This window comes from Mesoplodon densirostris, chromosome 13 (genome assembly GCF_025265405.1).
Source record: "Mesoplodon densirostris isolate mMesDen1 chromosome 13, mMesDen1 primary haplotype, whole genome shotgun sequence".
NCBI lineage: Eukaryota > Metazoa > Chordata > Mammalia > Artiodactyla > Ziphiidae > Mesoplodon > Mesoplodon densirostris.
Window position 1 is genome coordinate 48,684,962 of NC_082673.1, and position 21,399 is coordinate 48,706,360.

The window sequence follows — 21,399 nt, forward strand, 5'->3', positions numbered from 1 at the left end:
GTAATCCCAATCATTTCAGTTTCAAAATGGAATATATTAATCAGTCCAAAGACATCTTTTTTTTAGTCTTGAAAAGCATAAACATGTTAAACATGCATTCATCCCATAGTATGTCTTAAAATCAAAATTTACTTAAGTGAGAATTCTGAACTCTTTAAATTGTTCTCAAATATTTCCCAACATTATTTCTAGTGGTACAGAACTTACATTTTTTTGCAGTGTGGGCATTTTGCCAGAGTGTTGAACCTCAGTTCCATCCACTGTAAAACAAATAAGAAGAGAGGTTGAAAACAAAAACTGAAAACTATCCAATCTGATAAGATGTTTCTTTTAGTTCAAATGTCCTCAGGGATCACAGCAGAAGACATCAACATTTTCATAGTTATATGAGCTTTTTCCCTCCAACACATCTCCCCCTCCCTTAAAATAAAGGTTGGGATTCCCCTCTGAAACAGTTCCCATGATTTTTTCAAGGTTCTGATGCAATCTATGTTTGCTTTACAATGAAAACTGGATGTAATGTTGAAGTTCAGGTCATTTCATTCACCTTTATGTTTCAGTCCACTGCCAGAAAATAAAAACATATTTCATGTACCTTCAATGTAGTTTTTCCTCTAAATATTGATGATTAGCTTTTTAAATAATGAGTATTTAGACTCATTACTAAAAATGCAACTATTCTATTTATGTAGAAAATGCACGAAGTAAATAAACTAAACAAATTAGATACAGGTAGAATTAATGTCAGGAAGCTGTTTTCTGTTCTATAGTTGCTTATTCTATGTAACAAAATACAGTCCTTCTACAGACAACTTTCTTTCAATTTTCTTCACTGTAATGTAGGTAATAAAATGGGTTACCTTCCTCACAGTATTGTTATTCAGATGCTTGAAACAGCTTACTGGTAGTAAAGTCTTTGAAAGGAGGTACAATATACATTTAAAGTAAAACTTAAAAATTAAAAAAAAATAAAGTAACTATTTACCACAAAAAAAAATATTTCAAAATACTTTCCTCACCTTCCATCATTTGCTTTTCTATATATCTTCTTGTAAAGTGTATATTTCTTTTGTATAATTCCGTTAAGTACATTAGCAGTTTTATCATCAAAATAACTTTTCTTTCACTAAAATTAATTTTTGCTTAGGATTCCAGGTCACTCAGTTTTCTTCATAACTCTCAAGTTCTAGGTGTAGTAGGGCTTCAATAAGTTATGCATATTCAAATGTTTTCAACATAATAGAGGAAAACTTTCAGAAAGTATCTGATACTTGACTATTTTTTCTTTTTAATTTTTTAATGACTAGCTTTTACAAAAGAACAAATAAATCTGAGTTTGTTTGGACTACTTTTTCTTCATTTTTATTTCAAACCTCCTGAACGTTACTTAACCTTGAAATAATCTCTCTCAGTCACAGTAGGAATATAGAGTCCCAAGGTAAATAAACTAGAAATGAAACTTTACATGAATGTTCACTCTTTTGACAATGATTATTTTTCAATATCTGAGAATGCCAAACAAAGGCTACATTTTTTTTCAAGCAGCCTTAACTCTTTCTTTTATTATTTATTTTATAACAAGTTAATTTATTCTTAATAGTAAAAATGCTTAATGTGCTAAACAGATTTACATAGATTTCTACAGAAATTGGCATAGAACATTAAGAAGTGAAGAATACAGAAATCTTACTAAGTACTTTTTCATGTTTTTGAAATTAGTTTTAGGATAGTTGTTGAACTTGTAATATCATTTCAAATTTTATTTATAAATAACAAACAAGTTTTTCATTGTTAAGAGAAGCAAAGTGGCTGAGGAAGCAATTATGAAACACTTAAGAGAAGAGTAACTCAAAATCCAAGCTTGAAGGCTAACACACTGGCACAGAAAATCTAGAATTTTAGATGACCAACCTATGGGAGATTATTTAGTCCAATTTTATCATTTTAGCACAGATTATATATGATAAATTCAATTATTACTAATAAACAACTAAGACTCTATTGTATGATTAGTAAGTTATACAGCCAGCAACCTAACACATCTGGTTTTGTTGTTATCTATAAGTACTCATTTAAATGCAGCAACTAAGAATAGAAAAATATTTATTATTAGAAATGTTTGTCATAATCTATTTGAATGAATGCAAATACCTGTGCTTTTGAAAGGATTTACTACTATTCTCTTATCTAAAATGCAGCCTCTTCACTCTTAAAAATTTACTGCCAAACCTTGAAGTGTCAATAGAAAAAAATCTAATTTTTCCTGTTTTTTAATTGGATAAATTTGATATGTAACACTGTACAAATCTAATGTATATAGTCTATTCTTTGAGATATATATATATAAATATATATATATATATCTTGTAACATGGATGCCACTGTAGTGATATTTATCAATTACATAATTATAGTACAATATTATTGTCTCTATTCATTATTCTGTGCATTAGATCTCTGTGACTTATTTATTGTTACAAGTTTGTACTATCAATCTTATCCTCCACCTCCCATTCTCTGGTAGCCACCATTTTTCTGTTTTTCACAGGCTTGATTTTTTTCTATTCTAGATATAAGGGGTATCATACAGTACTCGTCTTTCTCTGACTGAGTCATCTCGCTTAGTAAATGTGCTCAAGGTCCCTCTATGTTGTCACAAATGGCAGAATATTCTCCTTTCCCACGGCTGAATAATATTCCATTGTGTATATATGTACCACATCTTTTTTATCCATTTATCCATTGTGGACATTTGCACTGTTTCCATATTTTGGTTATTGTGAAAAATAGATAGATATTTTCTATCAGAACGATTAAAAGCAACTTCTCTAAAACCCAATTATTTTTAGTAGAGGTCTTCCAATATTTGGCTAATTTCTAACCATTCTGTATAACAGATAAACTTAGTTTCCCCGAGGTATATTTTTAAATTGATTTTAGAAGGCATGTAAAAAAGGTATACTGCTAAGACTAGTCTGCTGCCACTCTCTGCTAAGCCGCCAAACCATAGAACCCTATGAACTAGTGAAGAAAATCTTAACCTGTCTGAAGGTACTACACTGGCCCACTTCAGGGCAAAGTTTGGGCCATCATCTATGATTCAGGCACATATTGTAGATTTTATTGGAAAATGTCAACCCTACACAGAATGTGGACCTGCCTTTCAACAGCAACAGTGAATACATGTCCCACATAGATGCAATATTAAACTCTCTGCTGTTCAGTTGTTTTAAGAAACTTCTTTACATTCATGGAGGACGAGCTTGTATTACCTTTATTCTTCTGGAAAATTATTTTATTTTTATTTTTATTTATTTATTTATTTATTGAGGTACACAGGACTCTCACTGTTGTGGCCTCTCCCGTTGCGGAGCACAGGCTCCGGACGTGCTGGCTCAGCGGCCATGGCTCACGGGCCTAGCCGCTCCGTGACATGCGGGATCTTCTCAGACCGGGGCATGAACCCGTGTCCCCTGCATCGGCAGGCAGACTCTCAACAACTGCGCTACCAGGGAAGCCTCTGGAAAATTATTTTCTAAACAATATCTCCTAAAACATTGGTCTGGCTAGACAATCCCCTCAAAATTGTTTCCACATACTACATAAAACTTCCTCTTGGACTTTAACATTATTTATTTATCATAAGAAATTAAGTTTAATTAATTTAATTATAATAATTAAGTTAATTATTATTTAATCATTTAACAACATTTAATTATTATTATTTTAACATATTACATAATAAAAGTGCTAAAGAATATAACTATAAAAATTCTGCTTATTTTTATTTTTTTTATTTTTTTGCGATATGCAGGCCTCTCACTGTTGTGGCCTCTCCCGTTGTGGAGCACAGGCTCCAGACGCACAGGCTCAGCGGCCATGGCTCACAGGCCCAGCTGCTCCACGGCATGTGGGATCTTCCCTGACCGGGGCACGAACCCGTGTCCCCTGCATCAGCAGGCGGACTCTCAAACACTGCACCACCAGGGAAGCCCTCTGCTTGATTTTTTTATCCTAGCAATTCCCAATGATCCTGGAACTCTTTACTGACATAACACTTATTATTATCCTATAAAATGAGTGTTCTAATGAATACACTTTGGAAAACACAAATCTAGCTTTTCTCAACATTATCCATGGTTCCAGCCAGGCTGTTAAATGAATACTGTGAAGTGAATTCCTAGTAAATTTAATTTTAGCATTAGAACAGTGATATTATATTACATTGTATTATGTTATTATAAATGAAGAATATTGTTGAGGACACAGTCCATTATAGTGTTGTTTTATCTTAATCCATGGGAAAAATTCTCTCTTAGGTCTCAGTATTCCAGTAAAAGCTCCTATGTGAACTTTTACGAAAACTTCACAAATATCTTATAATACAGCAGTCCCCAACCTTTCTGGCACTGGTTTCGTGGAAGACAATTTTTCCATGGACCGGGGGGAGGGGGGAAAGGGATGGTTTCGGTATGATTCAAGCACATTATATTTATTGTGCATTTTGTTTCTATTATCATTACATTGTAATATATAATGGAATAATTATACAACTCACCATAATGCAGAATCAGTGGAAGCCTTGAGCTTGTTTTCCTGCAAATAGATGGTCCCATCGGGGGGTGATGGGAGACAGTGACACCGGAAGTGTGTTGCTTCTGTCTAGTCTACTCTGTAATCTCGTTTTGGTTGCTGTCACTGCAGAAAACCCTGCTTCACAAAGACAGGATGTTGGAAATAGAAGCAGGCTTTTCAGTGCTTTTGTGGCAATCTCAGGATATTCCACCTTGTCTTTAATCCAGAACATATGGAGATTTGAAGTTGTCTCAAACATACTTTTAAGGCCACCATCATCTTCATCCTCAAGCAGTTGATCCTCTTGTAGCACGGACAAAATTGATTCACCTGGTTTATTCACAAATGGGTCGCAGATCCATTCCTTCCCAATTCAGGGTTCTTTTCTGGTTGGGAACTAATACTCAAACTCTTTTGATCATTTTGAGATAGGTGATCATGAACCAGCTGGGAAAAAAAAGGCCCTGGCTCAATCTTTTTCAAAATTTCTGCTAATGTTTGAAACATGACAAAAACCCCAATGTTCACTCGTTGTCCCCATAATTCCAGTTTGGCTTTAGTAGAGGTATGAATGCAGCCACTTTGTCTGCCGACTTGAACACAGTTGTCGTTCTCCCCTGAAGTGACAGATCGAGTTCGTTGAGCAGGTTGAATATGTCACACAAGTAAGCAAGTTTTGCAACCCATTCTGTGTCACTGAAATGTGCGGCCAGTGGTGACTTTTTCTAAAAGAAATCTCTGGAGTGGCTCTCGTAACTCAGAAACTCTGGTCAGTGATCTACCTTTAGAAAGCCATCTCACTTCTGTGTATAACAAAAGATGTGTGTGCTCTGTGTCCATCTCCTCACAGAGACACACAAACAGATGTGAGTTAAGAGCATGTACTTTAATGTGGTTGATAATTTTAATCACATCCTGCAAAACGTTGTTAAATTCAGGTGACATTTTTCAGCTAGCCAGCATTTCTCTATGGATGACACAGTGTGTAGACTCACATTCAGAAGCGACCTCCTTGACCAGAGTAGTGAAACCAGAAAGCCGTCCAGTCACGGCAGCTGCTCTGTCTGCATATCCCGACACAAAATGACCAATTCAGTTTTCCTGATATGTAATCATCCAAAGACTTGAATAGTTCTACGGCTGTGGTGTTGATTGGCAACAAAATTGCACATAACATATACTCATGCACATCCTCCTGAAAAATATATCACACAAAAGTGAGCATTGTTGCCTTGCTGTCAACATCGGTAGACTCATCAACCTGGATTGCGTACCACGGTGACTCATTAATTCTCTCTGACAATTGTGCCTCAATATCCTCTGCTAATTCATCTAGTTATGGTATTAGCAGAAAGAGGAACACGTATCACCTTCTGAATTGCAGCCTCTCCTAAAAGTTCACGACAAACGTCCTTATCAGCAGGCAGGATCAATTCTTCCCCAATAGGAAAGGGCTTCTTAGCTTTATCAATGCAGGTAGCCACTAAATGATGTTCTCTATGCAGACACATTTGATGAAGTGGTGGCCTTCAATAATTGCTTCTGTTCTTCATGTTCACATTTTTTTTCTTTTGAAAAACTCCAAAGACTTGTCTTTTAATGCAGGGTGCTTGGTCTCCATGTGGCGAAGCAGTTTTGAAGGTTTCATGGCTTCAATGGCTAGCCGGTCGCCACATATTATACAAAGCAGACTTGCAGAATGTGAATCACCTGTGGCAATGAACCTATAATTTAAGTAGGACTCTTGGTATTTTCTTTTAAATGCAGCTTTCTTTTTGTTGGCAGTCTTAGAGTCTTTGCTGTCTAATCATTGGGTCTCTCCCCCTTTTCAAAGAAGCTCTCCAGCAACGTTTGTTTTTTACTCATTTTGGCTAGGGTTAGCTTGTGGGTTTACCATAACTGTGACTGAGACAAGTGCACAGTGTGGGAAAGAGGCGCAGATGGAAGTGGTAGACAAAATAATGGGATGGCCATGAACGGACTAAAATAAGTGTCAGATTCTGACTTAAAGCCTGCCATTAGATGCAGCTGTACAACTGAAGTACATCAACTTGCTTGCCACTATAATGCCTGCCAGCAGATGCAGCTTAATTGTCACTTGCCACTCACGGATAGGGTTTTGATATGAGTCTGCAAGCAATTGATTTATTATGGTCTCTGTGCAGTCAATCTTCTCTGCTAATGATAACCTGTATTTGCAGCCACTCTCCAGCGCTAGCATCGCTGCCTTAGCTCCACCTCAGATCATCAGGCATTAGATTCTCATAAGGAACGTGCAACCCAGATCCCTCGTGTGTGCATTTCATAGTAGGGTTTGCACTCCTATGAGAATCTAATGCTGCTGCTGATCTGACAGGATGCAGAGCTCAGGCAGTAATGCAAGCAATGGGGAGCAGCTGTAAATACAGATGAAGCTTTTCTCGCTCGCCTGCTGCTCACCTCCTGCGGTAAGGCCCAGTTTCTAACAGGCCACAGACGACTATCAGTCTGTGACCCAGGAGTTGGGGACCCCTGTTGTAATAGATTATGTTTTCCTCTTTTCATTAACCATAGAAGGCTCATAGCTAACATTCAGTAAAATTTTAACAACGGCTCAGGAATAAATATTATGCATACTTATACACTTATGCATGACTTCATCGTATTTCTGTCCTATTTTTCATTCTCCCTGACAATTTCATATTTTATTTGTCAATGCTATTGGACTTTGTAACTTTTCTCAATTGCTTTTGGGCCTTGTAAGCCAAGGCTGAAACAAAGTATGGAATAAATAGATGAATTATCCTATTAGTTAAAAACTTGAAGGGCAAAGAATACTAGAAAGGATATAAGATTACTTGGATCTGCATAATAACAATATAAGGTGAAGTTCTCAAGTCAAAATTAAGAGTTTCCAGGTCTGTTTATTTTTTGTAACACTCAGTATCTCTCATTAGTCTGAAATTCTCCAAGGTAATAGCCAACCTAAAGGTATGTACTCTGTTCTAGTCACCAAAAACTTTGTTTTCTGGGAATTTTGAAATAATCTTTAAATACCATATGTTAATCCAAAACACCCTTTCCTGTCAAAGACTTAAAGTTTTAAAATCATAATTACTATGTTAATATGATTCAGGTGCCTGCACTGAATATTAAGTAAGAAGGAGCTTACTTTTAGAAGTTCATTTCTGACTTGCAAATTACTTTAGTAATTTTCTTCTGTGGAGAAAATATCTAAATGCATAAATTTTAATAAAAGCCATGTCACACACATCTATCTAACCTCTCAACTTGGATCATTCTCTAGAATTCACTTCCAGATGATTTCAAAAAATTAAATATAAACCTTTGTAACAGTTGTCTTTAATTTTACTTTCTTCCTCATTCCCTTATCTACACTAATATCAGTATAGCCAACTCTTTCTCAAATTCTTTATGCTACTCATGACCATCATGATCACTTTTCTGAATAATAAAACCTAAATATCTGGTCTTGTGTTTCTTCAGGCTTGCCCATATGCAGTCTATTATAGACATAGCATCTATACACACAAAATTAATTATAAAGCTCTGCTTTAGCTTTGCATTACTCTTAGGATAATGTCACTTCCTCTAGGCTAGATGCTTCCATATGTACACTAAGAACACTCTGTATTTCTCTGCTTTAGCTTAACTAGATTTCATATAATTCTTGTTTTAATTGTCTTTCTCCTATTAGACTGGAAAAATCCCACAAGGGCAGGGACTTCCTGTTTCCCCAGCATGTAGCCCAGTGTCTGGTACACACTCAATATATATTTTTGAAAAAGTGAAATCGGCTCACTTATAATGTGTCTTATAAGGACTATCCATGCCAAGGATTTGGAATATAAAACAAACTGGGCAAAAATGCAAATGCAAGGTAATTGTGGAAGAGAACTCACTGAAGTAAGCTGAAAAAATCTATTTTGAAGAGTTTTAAATGGTATTTCAAACTAAATATGCTTGCATATAAGAGAGAAAAGGAGAGTAGATATATTTTATTTATATTTAAATTAGTCAATTAATTCATATATATCAATACTTACAGAGGGAGTAATCCTATAGTAAATCAATAGTGATTTCTTTTTCTTTTTTTAACATCTAAATATTTTCCTTTTATTTATTTATTTATTTTTAAACATCTTTATTCAAGTATAATTGCTTTACAATGGTGTGTTAGCTTCTGCCTTATAACAAAGTGAATTAGCTATACATATACATATATCCCCATACCTCCCCCATCTTGTGTCTCCCTCCCACCCTCCCTATCCGACCCCTCTAGGTGGTCACAAAGCACTGAGCTAATCTCCCCATCCTATGTGGCTGCTTCCCATTAGCTATCTATTTTACATTTGGTAGTGTATGTATGTCCATGCCACTCTCTTTGCCCCAGCTTACCCTTCCCACTCCCTGTGTCCTCAAGTCCACTCTCTACATCTGTGTCTTTCTTCCTGTCCTGGCCCTAGGTTCTTCAAAATCAATTTTTTTTTTTAGAGTCTATATATATGTGTTAGCATACGGTATTTGTTCCTATCTTTCTGACTTACTTCACTCTGTATGACAGACTCTAGGTCCATCTACCTCACTACAAATAACTCAATTTCGTTTCTTTTTATGGCTGAGTAATATTCCACTGTATATATGTGCCACATCTTCTTTATCCATTCATCTGGACATTTAGGTTGCTTCCATGTCCTGGCTATTGTAAATAGTGCTGCAATGAACACTGTGGTACATAACTCTTTTTGAATTCTACTTTTCTCAGGGTATATGCCCAGTAGTGGAATTGCTGGGTCATATGGTAGTTCTATTTTCAGTTTTTTAAGGAACCTCTATACTGTTCTCCATAGTGGCTGTATCAATTTACATTCTCACCAACAGTGCAACACCCTCTCCAGCATTTATTGTTTGTAGGGTTTTTTTTATTGTTTTTGGGGTTTTTTTTGCAGTATGCATGCCTGTCACTGTTGTGGCCTCTCCCATTGCAGAGCACATGCTCCAGATGCACAGGCCCAGTGGCCATGGCTCACGGGCCTAGCCACTCAGTGGCATGTGGGATCTTCCCAGACTGGGCACGAACCCGTGTCCCCTGCACCAGCAGGTGGACTCTCAACCACTGCGCCACAGAGGAAGCCCCTGTTTGTAGGTTTTTTGATGATGGCCATTGTGACTGGTGTGAGGTGATACCTCACTGTAGTTTGATTTGCATTTCTCTAATGATTACTGACATTGAGCATCCTATCATGTGTTTGTTGGCCATCTGTATGTCTTCTTTGGAGAAATGTCTGTTTAGGTCTTCTGCCCATTTTTGGACTGGGTTGTTTGTTTTTTTGATATTGAGCTGCATGAGCTGCTTGTAAATTTGGGGGATTAATCCTTTTTCAGTTGCTCCATTTGTAAATATTTTTCCCATTCTGAGGGTTGTCTTTTCATTTTGTTTATGTTTTCCTTTGCTGTGCAAAAGAATTTAAGTTTCATTAGGTCCCATTTGTTTATTTTTGTTTTTATTTCAATTTCTCTAAGAGGTAGGTCAAAAAGGACCTTGCTGTGATTTATGTCATAGAGTGTTCTGCCTGTGTTTTCCTGTAAGAGTTTTATAGTGTCTGGCCTTACATTTAGGTCTTTAATCCATTATGAGTTTATTTTTGTGAATGTTGTTAAGGAGTGTTCTAATTTCATTCTCTTACATGTACCTGTCCAGTTTTCCCAGCACCACATACTGAAGACGCTATCTTTTCTCCATCGTATATTCTTGTCTCCTTATCAAAGATAAGATGACCATATGTGCGTGGGTTTCTCTCTGGGCTTTCTATCCTGTTCCATTTTGTGCCAGTACCATACTGTCTTGATTACTGTAGCTTCAGTATAGTCTGAAGTCCAGGAGCCTGATTCCTCCAGCTCCATTTTTTTTTCTCAAGTTTGCTTTGGCTGTTCGGGGTCTATTTTTTTTTTTTTTTTTTTTTTTTTTTGTGGTATGCAGGCCTTTCACTATTGTGGCCTCTCCCATCGTGGAGCACAGGCTCTGGATGCGCAGGCTCAGTGGCCATGGCTCACGGGCCTAGCCACTCCGTGGCACGTGGGATCTTCCCAGACCAGGGCATGAATCCGTGTCCCCTGCATTGGCAGGTGGATTCTCAACCACTGTGCCACCAGGTAAGCCCAAGTTCAGGGTCTTTTGTGTTTCCATACAAATTGTGAAAGTTTTTATTCTAGTTCTGTGAAAAATGCATATAGGTCTTTTGTCTCCTTAGGTAAGTTTATTCCTAGGTATTTTATTCTTCTTTCATCACTTTAAATACGTCCTGCCAGAAACTTGTGGCTTGCAGAGTTTCTGCTGAGAGATCAGCTGTTAACCTTATGGGATTCCCTTGCATGTCATTTGTTGTTTTTCCTCTGCTGCTTTTAATATTTTTTGTTTGTATTTAATTTTTGATAGCTTGATTAATATTTGTCTTGGCATGTTTCTCCTTAGATTTATCCTGTATGGCACTCTCTGCACTTCCTAAACTTGATTGACTACTTCATTTCCCATATTAGGGAAGTTTTCAACTATAATCTCTTCAAATATTTTCTCAGTCCGTTTCTTTTTCTCTTCTTTTTCTGGGACCCCTATAATTCAAATGTTGGTGCATTTAATGTTGTCCCAGAGGTCTCTGAGACTGTCCTCAATTATTTTCATTATTTTTTTCTTTATTCTGCTCTGCAGTAGTTATTTCCACTATTTTATCTTCCAGGTCACTTATCCGTTCTTCTGCCTCAGTTTCTTGTATTTTCTCCATTCTATTTCGAAGATTTTGGATCATCTTTACTATCTTTACTCTGAATCCTTTTTCAGGTAGACTACCTATTTCATCTTCATTTGTTTGGTCTGGTGGGTTTTTACCTTGCCCCTTTATCTGCTCTGTGTTTCTCTGTCTTCTCATTTTGCTTAACTTACTGTGTTTGGGGTCTCCTTTTTGCAGGCTGCAGTTTCGTAGTTCCCATTGCTTTTGGTGTCAGCCTCCAGTGGCTAAGGTTGGTTCAGTGGGTTGTGTAGGCTTCCTGGTGGAGGGGACTGGTGCCTGTGTTCTGGTGGATGAGGCTGGATCTTGCCTTTCTGGTGGCAGGACCGCATCCAGTGGTGTGTTTTGGGGTGTCTGTGACCTTATTATGATTTTAGGCAGGCTCTCTGCTAATGGGTGGGGTTTTGTTCCTGTCTTGCTAGTTGTTTGGCATAGGACGTCCAGCACTGTAGCTTGCTGGTTGTTGAGTGCAGCTGGGTCTTAGCATTGAGATGGAGATCTCTGGGAGAGCTCTCGCCATTTGATATTACATGGAACCAGAAGGCCTCTGGTGGACCAATGTCCTCAACTTGGCTCTCCCACCTCAGAGACACAGTCCTGACACCCAGCCGGTGCACCAAGACCCTGTCAGCCACAAGGCCAGCTTCCACTGTCACAAACTTTGGACAAATGTCTTTACTACTGCTCTCAGCAATCTTGTGAAGATGCAATTATTCTCCCCATTTTCAGATGAGGAAACCAGAATTTGGCAAAGTTACATAACTTGCCCAGCATCACATAGTCAGGCTTTAGTACGGCCAGGAGCCAAATCCAAACCTAATTCTCAATAGTGATTTTTTAAAAGAAATTTTTAAAAAAGAAATATTTTCACTATCCCCACCTAATATATCCCCTAATTGATGTACTTGGTCACTGACTTAATCAATAAAATATAAATGCAAGGAAGATTTATCTTATCCTAGTAGATCAGAAAAATCATAGAAATTCTGGTTAAATGTAATAAATTGGACAAATGCATGCATTTCTATTTCCTTTCCAAAACCTGACTAAAATGACAGTAAATTGTATTTACAAATGTGTAATACCATAAGGACAAATAGAATCCAAAAAGAAATGACCTTGAATGTTCGGACAATGGAAAGCTGATGGAGACTTGGTAACAAACTGAAAGGGATGCTGAAACTTGATTGCCTAAAGAGAGATATCCAATGAAAAGCAGGCTGATTCAACTGAAGAACTACAAAATAGTTCAGACCTTGGGACTCCAAGGTGCTTTCAAAAATGGGAGTTAAGGGTAGTGATAAAAACAGGAGTATCAGTTCTAGACTCTTCCCTCCATATCACAAAACAAAAAATCCCTCCCTCCCCAACACATGAAAGAGAAGAGTGATTTATTCTCTCAGAGAAATTGAGCTAGAAGGACTGTGAACTTAAGAACACCAGGCACAGCAGAAGGCAAGAATAAAACACCATTCTAAAAACAAAGGAGTTAAATAAGTCTACAGTCTGAACAGTAGATGAGATCTTCATCCCTGTTATCCTTTCTTAGCTCCTAGAATGCTGTCTCTCAGATATACCTCTTACAAGAGGTCAGAGGATTACTCCCCAGAGAAACCTGCCCTAAAAAAAAAAAAAAAAAAAAAAAGACTTATTGATACTAATAGTTGGCAGTTCTTCAAGAAAAGAGAAAAAGGAGAAGAGGAAGAAGAAAGATGAGGAGGAGGAGGAGGAGAGAGAAGAAAAAGGAAGAGGGAGGGAGGGAAGGAAGGAAGGGGTAACAGTTTAGCCCCTGCTGCATACTTAGAGATTCCAATCAGTAACTTGCTCTCATATATAAATGAGCTTCTCATTAAAACCTCTATCAGAAAAGAAAAACAAATAGAAACAATGGAGAGAAAATAGAGACAAGGCATAAATAAGAATAATACCTCAGAAAACATAATTAATAGCTTCAGAAAGATGCCATAAAGAAGATAATGTGATTTAGAAAAAAGAAAAATTAATCAGAGAACACAGGAGAACTCTTAGAAATTAAAAATTAATTTAGATCATCTGAAATTTAAAATTTTAATTAAGCTTAGAAGATATAGTTGAGGAAATTTCCCTGTAAGTAAAAGAAAAAGCCAAAACTGAAAAATATGTTAAAAAAAATGAGAGAGAAAGAGAGAGTGTGTGTATGTCAATTCAGGTGATCTAATCTCAGGGGTTGTAGAAAGATGGAAGAAAGAAAATGGAGTGGATCATAAAAGTAGCCAGACAATGAGGTCAAAAAGATCCTGAGTAGCCAGACAATGAGGTCAAAAAGATCCTCCCTAAGGCACATTCTAATACTATTTCAGAACCTTGGAGAAATGAAAGAGGAAAATAAGAGAAAATAAAGAGAGAAAAATAGGTCACATGGAAAGTGTTAGGAGCCACAACAGCAGTTGATCTTCCCATCAACAGTGGAACAAAGCCCTCAAATTTCTGAGGAAAGAATTGGCAACCTATAATTCTACATCTGGACAAATTATAACATGAAAGTAGGGTTAGATTAAAACCTGTTTAAGAAGTAAAAGGGTTCAAATTTATTTCTCTGCATCTTTTCTCAGAAGCTAAGAGAGGATGTGCTCCAACAAAATAAAGTAATAAGCCAAGAACTGTAAGGATGGCAGAGGATCCAATACAGGAAAGAGGTAATAGGAAGTCCTAAGATAAGGTGAAGGGAAGTCACAGGATGACAGCTGTGTAGGAGGAAGTCTAAATAATAGATTCCTTGACCCATTTGACTATATTGACAGGAATTTTGTAGTTCTATGAAAGAACATGAGAAGAACTAGTGATTTGTACATAAAAATTTAAAACAAATCTAAAAGAGGGAGGGACAATTATTAACAAATCCAAGAAATATTTAAGAGCCATACAGGAGAGAAATGTAATATATTACTTGGCTCAGCTGTGAACACAATTTACCTAATCATAAAAAATGTAAAGACTAATTATTAATCATATAAAATATTATAACTCTACTGGGAGTATGGAAGTGGAGAAAGGATTATGAGAGCAGGCAGGGTGGTAAGAGTGCTAAATCTTCAACGTGCGTTTTACAAAGTAATAGGTAATATCTAAAACTGCTTAATCAAAAAGAAATAAAATAAGCAAACAATTTAAACACATGGGAGAACATACCAGAAGAGCAGCTGAAAGAGTCAAAAGTATTTGGGGGATGAAAATTGGGGTTGTGTTAGGTAAAGAGATGACAACCATTTTCCCTTTAAGCTTTACAGTCCTATTTGACATGTGAAATTATTATACATGAATTACCTTATCAAAAATAAAAATTAGAAGGGAAAAAGAGCAAACAGTCTACCCTTTCTTAAGCTTATTCATCCCTTAGTGACAGCAGGTCTTGTTTATAAACCACTGCAACCTCAGCTCTCCCCATGCCTATACTCTGGAAGGTTCCTTTAGTAGTTAGGTTCTAAGGAAAATCTTTTGTCTCCTTTGGAGGCTAAATAACAAAAGAAAACCTGTTTTTATTCTTCCTGATGAGGTAAGTCATTACGAAATTAACATTTTAAAATCAAGCTTAGGGTTAAAGTTAAAAGTAGTAAAACAAGAACTCCTATAACTTTTGTTCATGTCAAACTACTTATACTTTATTTTTATTCAATAATTTATCTAATTGTTCATGTCAAACTACTTATACTTTATTTTTTATCCAATAATTTATCTAATTACGGATACCACAGTTAATTCCTGTTATTCCAAGTTTCATATATAAAAATCAGAAAAAAATTTGATACATTATAATGAGAATATATCTTGAATCCAGAACCATGAAACAAGGCCACTGCATGAGAGTGTGCATTTTGCACTCTGCTGAGGAGATGGGGGTAGGAGGTAGATTCAGTTGCTCACTAAGCCAGGATACCCATGTTGCTCTGCCTGGAGCACAGCATTCTTGTTTGTTATTAGCCTACCCAGAGAGGCCCTTTTTGCAAATGAATCAGTCAGGGGATGCACCTTATATGTAATTCACAAGCAATGTAGTGCATCCTAGTTGTGGCTCTGATTAACTGTCTTTCTAAAAAAGGCTCTATTTTAATCTTTTGATCAATTTGCACTTAGACAAAACTATAAGACTATGAGCAGTGGTCAAATCTGTGTGATCAAGACCTACATTTACAGATTGATGTCCCTGTCACAAATGTCTTGTTACGTACCAAGAACGTGTTTCCACAGTGCCCACACACCACTCTTGTACCTTCTGGTTGGACTGGCAATGCAGGTTGAGCTGGCTGTTCTTCAGAAATAAGCATTACTGGGCCAAGGATAATTATGCGTCTACTGTGGAAACAGAAAGGAAACAACTTCATTATACCACAAATGGACTGAGAGCAAAACCTACACTATGGGGCCAAAAACATGGAATATACCATTGAAAATAGGTTATACTTGTTTTATAAATTAAGTGAATTAAATGTCAGCCTTTAGAGCCAAAATCACAGAAAACAGCAACAGTCAATATTTCAAAAGCAAAAAAATTAGTTGGAATTGGACCAAATCAAATCATCTTAGGAACCATTTAACTACTGTTTCCAAGTTCTTGTAAATTCAAATCTATCATTCCTTATCTTACCCTATCTAGGAAGACAACTTGAGTAAAAGACTAAATAAGTTAAAATAGTGTACATTAACAGATATATGTGTGCCATTAATGTACCAAAGTGCTGAGTCACAACCAAATTTCTCTGGGTAGGCTGGTACTCCTTAATGTCTGTTTAATTTGAGTTGGACAGAAAGGACCATGGTAGGCTCCTTTCCTTTCTGTTTCCCAGGATACCATCAGATGGGTTTGCAAATGATTCACATAATGGTCAAAAAGACAGAAAACACAGAAACAAAACACAGTTAAGGTTTTGATATACTGCTATCTGTGCACTTCCATATGCCATTTGGCAGAGGCACATGACTACAGAATTTATTGCATAGCTTATATTCAGCAAAGACTAGTGCAATAACACAATTTAAAGTATACAATGATTACTAAAACACTTCCAACGTAAGATGAAATATGTCAAAGATAAACCAATTGTTTATTTTTAATAAAACATGAGTCACTGATTTATTACGATCTATTAAGTAGTTATGTAACATCAAGAAAACTTTCATTGCTTATTCAAGAACATTAGTTTACAAATAACTGTAACCAGAAGGGATTCAAGATGGTGGAAGAGTAAGATGTAGAGATCACCTTCCTCCCCACAAATACATCAGAAATACATCTACATGTGGAACAACCCCTACAGAACACCTACTGAACACTGGCAGACGACCTCAGACCTCCCAAAACACAAGAAACTCCCCACGTACCTGGGTAGGGCAAAAGAAAAAAGAAAAAACAGAGACAAAAAGAATAGGGACAGGACCTGCACCAGTGGGAGGGAGCTGTGAAGGAGGAAAGGTTCCTACACAATAGGAAGCCCCTTCATGGGCGGAGACTGAGGGTGGCCAAGGGGGTAAGCTTCAGAGCAATGAAGGAGAGCGCAGCAACAGGGGTGTAGAGGGCAAAGCGGAGAGATTCCCACACAGAGGACCAGTGCTGACCAGCACTCACCAGACTGAGACGCTTGTCTGCTCACCCGCCGGGGCAGGTGGGGGCTGGGAGCTGAGGCTCCAGCTTCAGTCAGATCCCAGGGAGATGACAGGGGTTGGCTGCATAAACACAGCCTGAAGGGGGCTAGTGAGCCACAGCTAGCCAGGAGGGAGTCTGGGAAAAGGTCTGGAGCTACCGAAGAGGCAAGAGACTTTTTCTTGCCTCTTTGTTTGGTGGTGCACGAGGAGAGGGGATAAAGAGCAACGCTTAAAGGAGCTCCAGAGATAGGCACGAGCCACGGCTATCAGCACAGACCCCAGAGACGGGCAAGAGAGGCTAAGGCTGCTGCTGCTGCCACCAAGAAACCTGTGTGCAAGCACAGGTCACTCTCCACACCTCCCCTTCCATGAGCCTGTGCAGCCCGCCACTGCCAGGGTCCTGTGATTCAGGGACAACTTCCCCGGGAGAACACACGGCATGCCTCAGGCTATTGCAACGTCATGTCGGCCTCTGCTGCCACAGGCTCACCCCACATTCCGTACCCCTCCCTCCCTCGGCCTGAGTGAGCCAGAGCCCCCGAATCAACTGCTCCTTTAACCCCGTCCTGTCTGAGCAAAGAATAGACGCCCTCAGGTGACCTACACTCAGAAGTGGGGCCAGATCCAAAGCTAAACATGAGGAGCAGTGTGAAAAAAGAAGAGAAAGGGAAATTTCTCCCAGCAGTCTCAGGAGCAGTGGATTAAACCTCAACAGTCAACTTGATGTACCCTGCGTCTGTGGAATACCTGAACAGACAATTAATCACACCAAACTGAGGAGGTGGACATTGGGAGAAAGGATATATATATATATATATATATATATATATATATATATATATATATATTTCCATTTTTCACTTCTTGTGAGTGTGTATGTGTATGCTTCTGTGTGTGATTTTGTCTGTATTGCTCTGCTTTTACCATGAGTCCTAGGATTCTGTCTGCCCATTTTTCTTTTTTTTTCTTTTCTTTTCTTAGTATAGATTTTAGTGCATGTTATCAAATGGTGGATTTGTTTTTGGGTTTGTTTGCTCTCTTCCTTCTTTCTTTATTTTTCCTTACTTTTTAAATTTTTTATTTTTTTATTTTAATAACTTTATTTTATTTTATTTCGTTTTATTTTCTTTTATTTCATTTTATTTGACCTTTCTATCTTTCTCCTTCCTTCCTTCCTTCAGTACTTCCTTCCTTCCTCTCTCTCTTTCTTTCCTTCCTTCCTTCTTCCTTCCTTCTTTCTTTCTTTCTTTCTTCTTTCTTTCTTTCTTTCTTTCTTTCTTTCATTTTTTCTGTCTTTTATTCTCAGCTGTATGAATAATAGGCTCTTGGTGCTCCAGCCAGGCATCAGGGCTGTGCCTCTGAGGTGGGAGAGCCAAGTTCAGGACATTGGTCCATCAGAGACCACACAGCTCCAAGTAATATTAAACGGGGAAAATCTCCCAGAGATCTCCATCTCAACACCAAGACCCAGCTCCACTCAACAACCAGCAAGCTACAGTGCTGGACACACTATGCCAAACAACTAGCAAGACAGGAACACAATGCCATCCATTAGCAGAGAGGCTGGCTAAAACCATAAGAAGGTCAGACACCCCAAAACACACCACCAGATTTGGACCTGCCCACTAGAAAGACAGGATCCAGCATCATCCACCAGAACACAGGCACTAGTCCCCTCCACCAGGAAGCCTACACAACCAACTGAACCAACCTTAGCCACTTGGGGCAGACAGCAAAAACAACGGGAACTATGAACTTGCAGTCTGCGAAAAGGAGACCCCAAACACAGGAACTGAAGCAAAATGAGAAGACAGAGAAACACAGCAGATGAAGGAGCAAGGTGCAAACCAAGCACACCTAACAAATGAGGAGGAAATAGGAAGTCTACCTGAAAAAGAATTCAGAATAATGAAAGTAAAGATGATACAAAATCCTGGAAATAGAATGGAGAAAATAAAATAAACGTTTACAAAGGACTTAGAAGAAGTAAACACCAAACCAAACAATGATGAACAACACAATAAATGAAATTAAAAATTTTCTAGAAGGGCTCAATAGCAGAATAACTGAGGCAGAAGAAAGGATAAGTGACCTGGAAGATAAAATAGTGGAAATAACTAATGCAGAGCAGAATAAAGAAAAACCAAGGAAAAGAATTGAGGACAGTTTCAGGGACCTCTGGCACAACATTAAATGCACCAACTTTTGAAATAATAGGGGTCCCAGAAGAAGAAGGAAAAAGAAAGGGACTGAGAAAATATTGGAAGAGATTATTGTTGAAAACTTCCCTAATATGGGAAAGGAAATAGTTACTCAAGTCCAGGAAGCACAGAGAGTCCCATACAAGATAAGTCCAAGGAGAAAGACGCCAAGACACATATTAGTCAAACAATCAAAAATTAAATAAAAAGAAAAAAAGATTAAAAGCAGCAAGGGAAAAACAACATACAAGGGAATCCCCATAAGGTTAATAGCTGATCTTTCAACAGAAACTCTGCAAGCCAGAAGGGAGTGTCAGGACATATTTAAAGTGATGAAAGGGAAAAATGTACAACTAAGATTACTCTACACAGCAGGGATCTCATTCAGATTTGATGGAGAAATTAAAACCTTTACAAACAAGCAAAAGCTAAGAGAATTCAGCACCACCAAACCAGCTTTACAATAAATGCTAAAGGAACTTCTCTAGGCAGGAAACACAAGAGAAGGAAAAGATCTACAGTAACAAACCCAAAACAATTAAGAAAATGGTAATAGGAACATACATATCAATAATTACCTTAAATGTAATTGTATTAAATGCTCCCACCAAGAGACATAGACTAGATGAATCGATAAACAACCAGACCCATATATATGCTGTCTACAAGAGACCCAATTCAGACTTAAGGACACATACAGACTGAAAGTGAGGGGATGGCAAAAGATATTCCATGCAATCGGAAATCAAAACAAAGCTGGAGTAGCAATTCTCATATCAGACAAAGTAGACTTTAAAATAAAGACTACTACAAGAGACAAAGAAGAACATTACATAATGATGAATGGAGCAAACCAAGAAGAAGATATAACAATTGAAAATATTTATGCACCCAGCATAGGAGCACCTCAATACATAAGGCAAAGGCTAACAGCCATAAAAGGGGAAAGCGACAGTAACACAATATAGTAGGGGACTTTAACACCCAATTTCACCAATGGACAGATCATCCAAAATCAAAATGAATAAGGAAACACAAGCTTTAAATGACACATTAAACAAGATGGACTTAAATGATACTTTTAGGACATTCCCTCCAAAAACAACAGAATACACTTTCTTCTCAAGTGCTCGTGGAATATTCTCCAGGATAAATCATATGTTGGTTCACAAATCAAGCCTTGGTAAATTTAAGAAAATTGAAATCGTATCAAGTTTCTTTTCTGACCACAATGCTATGAGATTAGGTAAAAATCTGTAAAAAATACAAACACATGGAGGATAAACAATACACTACTTCATAACCAAGAGATCACTGAAGAAATCAAAGAGGAAATCAAAAACACCTAGAAACAAATGACAATGAAAACACGACAAGCCAAAGCCTATGGGATGGAGCAAAAGCAGTTCTAAGAGGGAAGTTTATAGCAAGACAATCCTACCCTAAGAAACAAGAAACATCTCAAATAAACAACCTAACCTTACACGTAGAACAATTAGAGAAAGAAGAACAAAAACACCCAAAACTTAGCAGAAGAAAAGAAATCATAAAGATCAGATCAGAAATAAATGAAAAAGAAATGAAGGAAATGGTGGCAAAGATCATTAAAACTAAAAGATGGTTCTTTGAGAAGATAAACAAAATTGATAAAACATTAGCCAGACTCATCAAGAAAAAAAGGGAGAAGACTCAAATCAATAGAACTAGAAATCAAAAAGGAGAATTAACAACTGACAGTAGAAGTACAAAGGATCATGAGAGATTACTATAAGCAACTGTATGCCAATAAAATGGACAACCTGGAAGAAATGGACAAATTCTTAGAAATGCACAACCTGCCAAGACTGAATCAGGAAGAAATAGAAAATATGAACAGACCAATCACAAGCACTGAACTAAAACTGTGATTAAAAATCTTCCAATAAACAAAAGCCCAGGACAAGATGACTTCACAGGTTAATTCTATAAAATATTTAGAGAACAGTTAACACCTATCTTTCTCAAAATTTTCCAAAATATAGCAGAGGGAGGAACACTCCCAAACTCATTCTATGAGGCCACCATCACCCTGATACCAAAACCAGACAAAGATGTCACAAAGAAAGGAAACTACAGGCCAATATCACTGATGAACATAGATGCAAAAATCCTCAACAAAATACTAGCAAACAGAATCCAGCAGCACATTAAGAGGATCATACACCATGATCAAGTAGGGTTTATGC

At 37.4% G+C, this 21,399-nt stretch overlaps 1 protein-coding gene across 1 annotated transcript in view; it reads right to left on the bottom strand.

Moving 5' to 3' along the window:
• The window catches only part of PIP4P2 (phosphatidylinositol-4,5-bisphosphate 4-phosphatase 2), an 81,445-nt gene that overhangs the window by 22,454 nt on the left and 37,592 nt on the right, over positions 1-21,399 (bottom strand). The window contains exons 4-5 of the mRNA XM_060116150.1: positions 15,563-15,686; positions 208-260 (exon numbers count right to left, since the gene is read on the bottom strand). Of these exons, the coding sequence (XP_059972133.1) occupies positions 208-260; positions 15,563-15,686 (177 nt within the window). The remainder of the gene's footprint in view (positions 1-207; positions 261-15,562; positions 15,687-21,399) is intronic.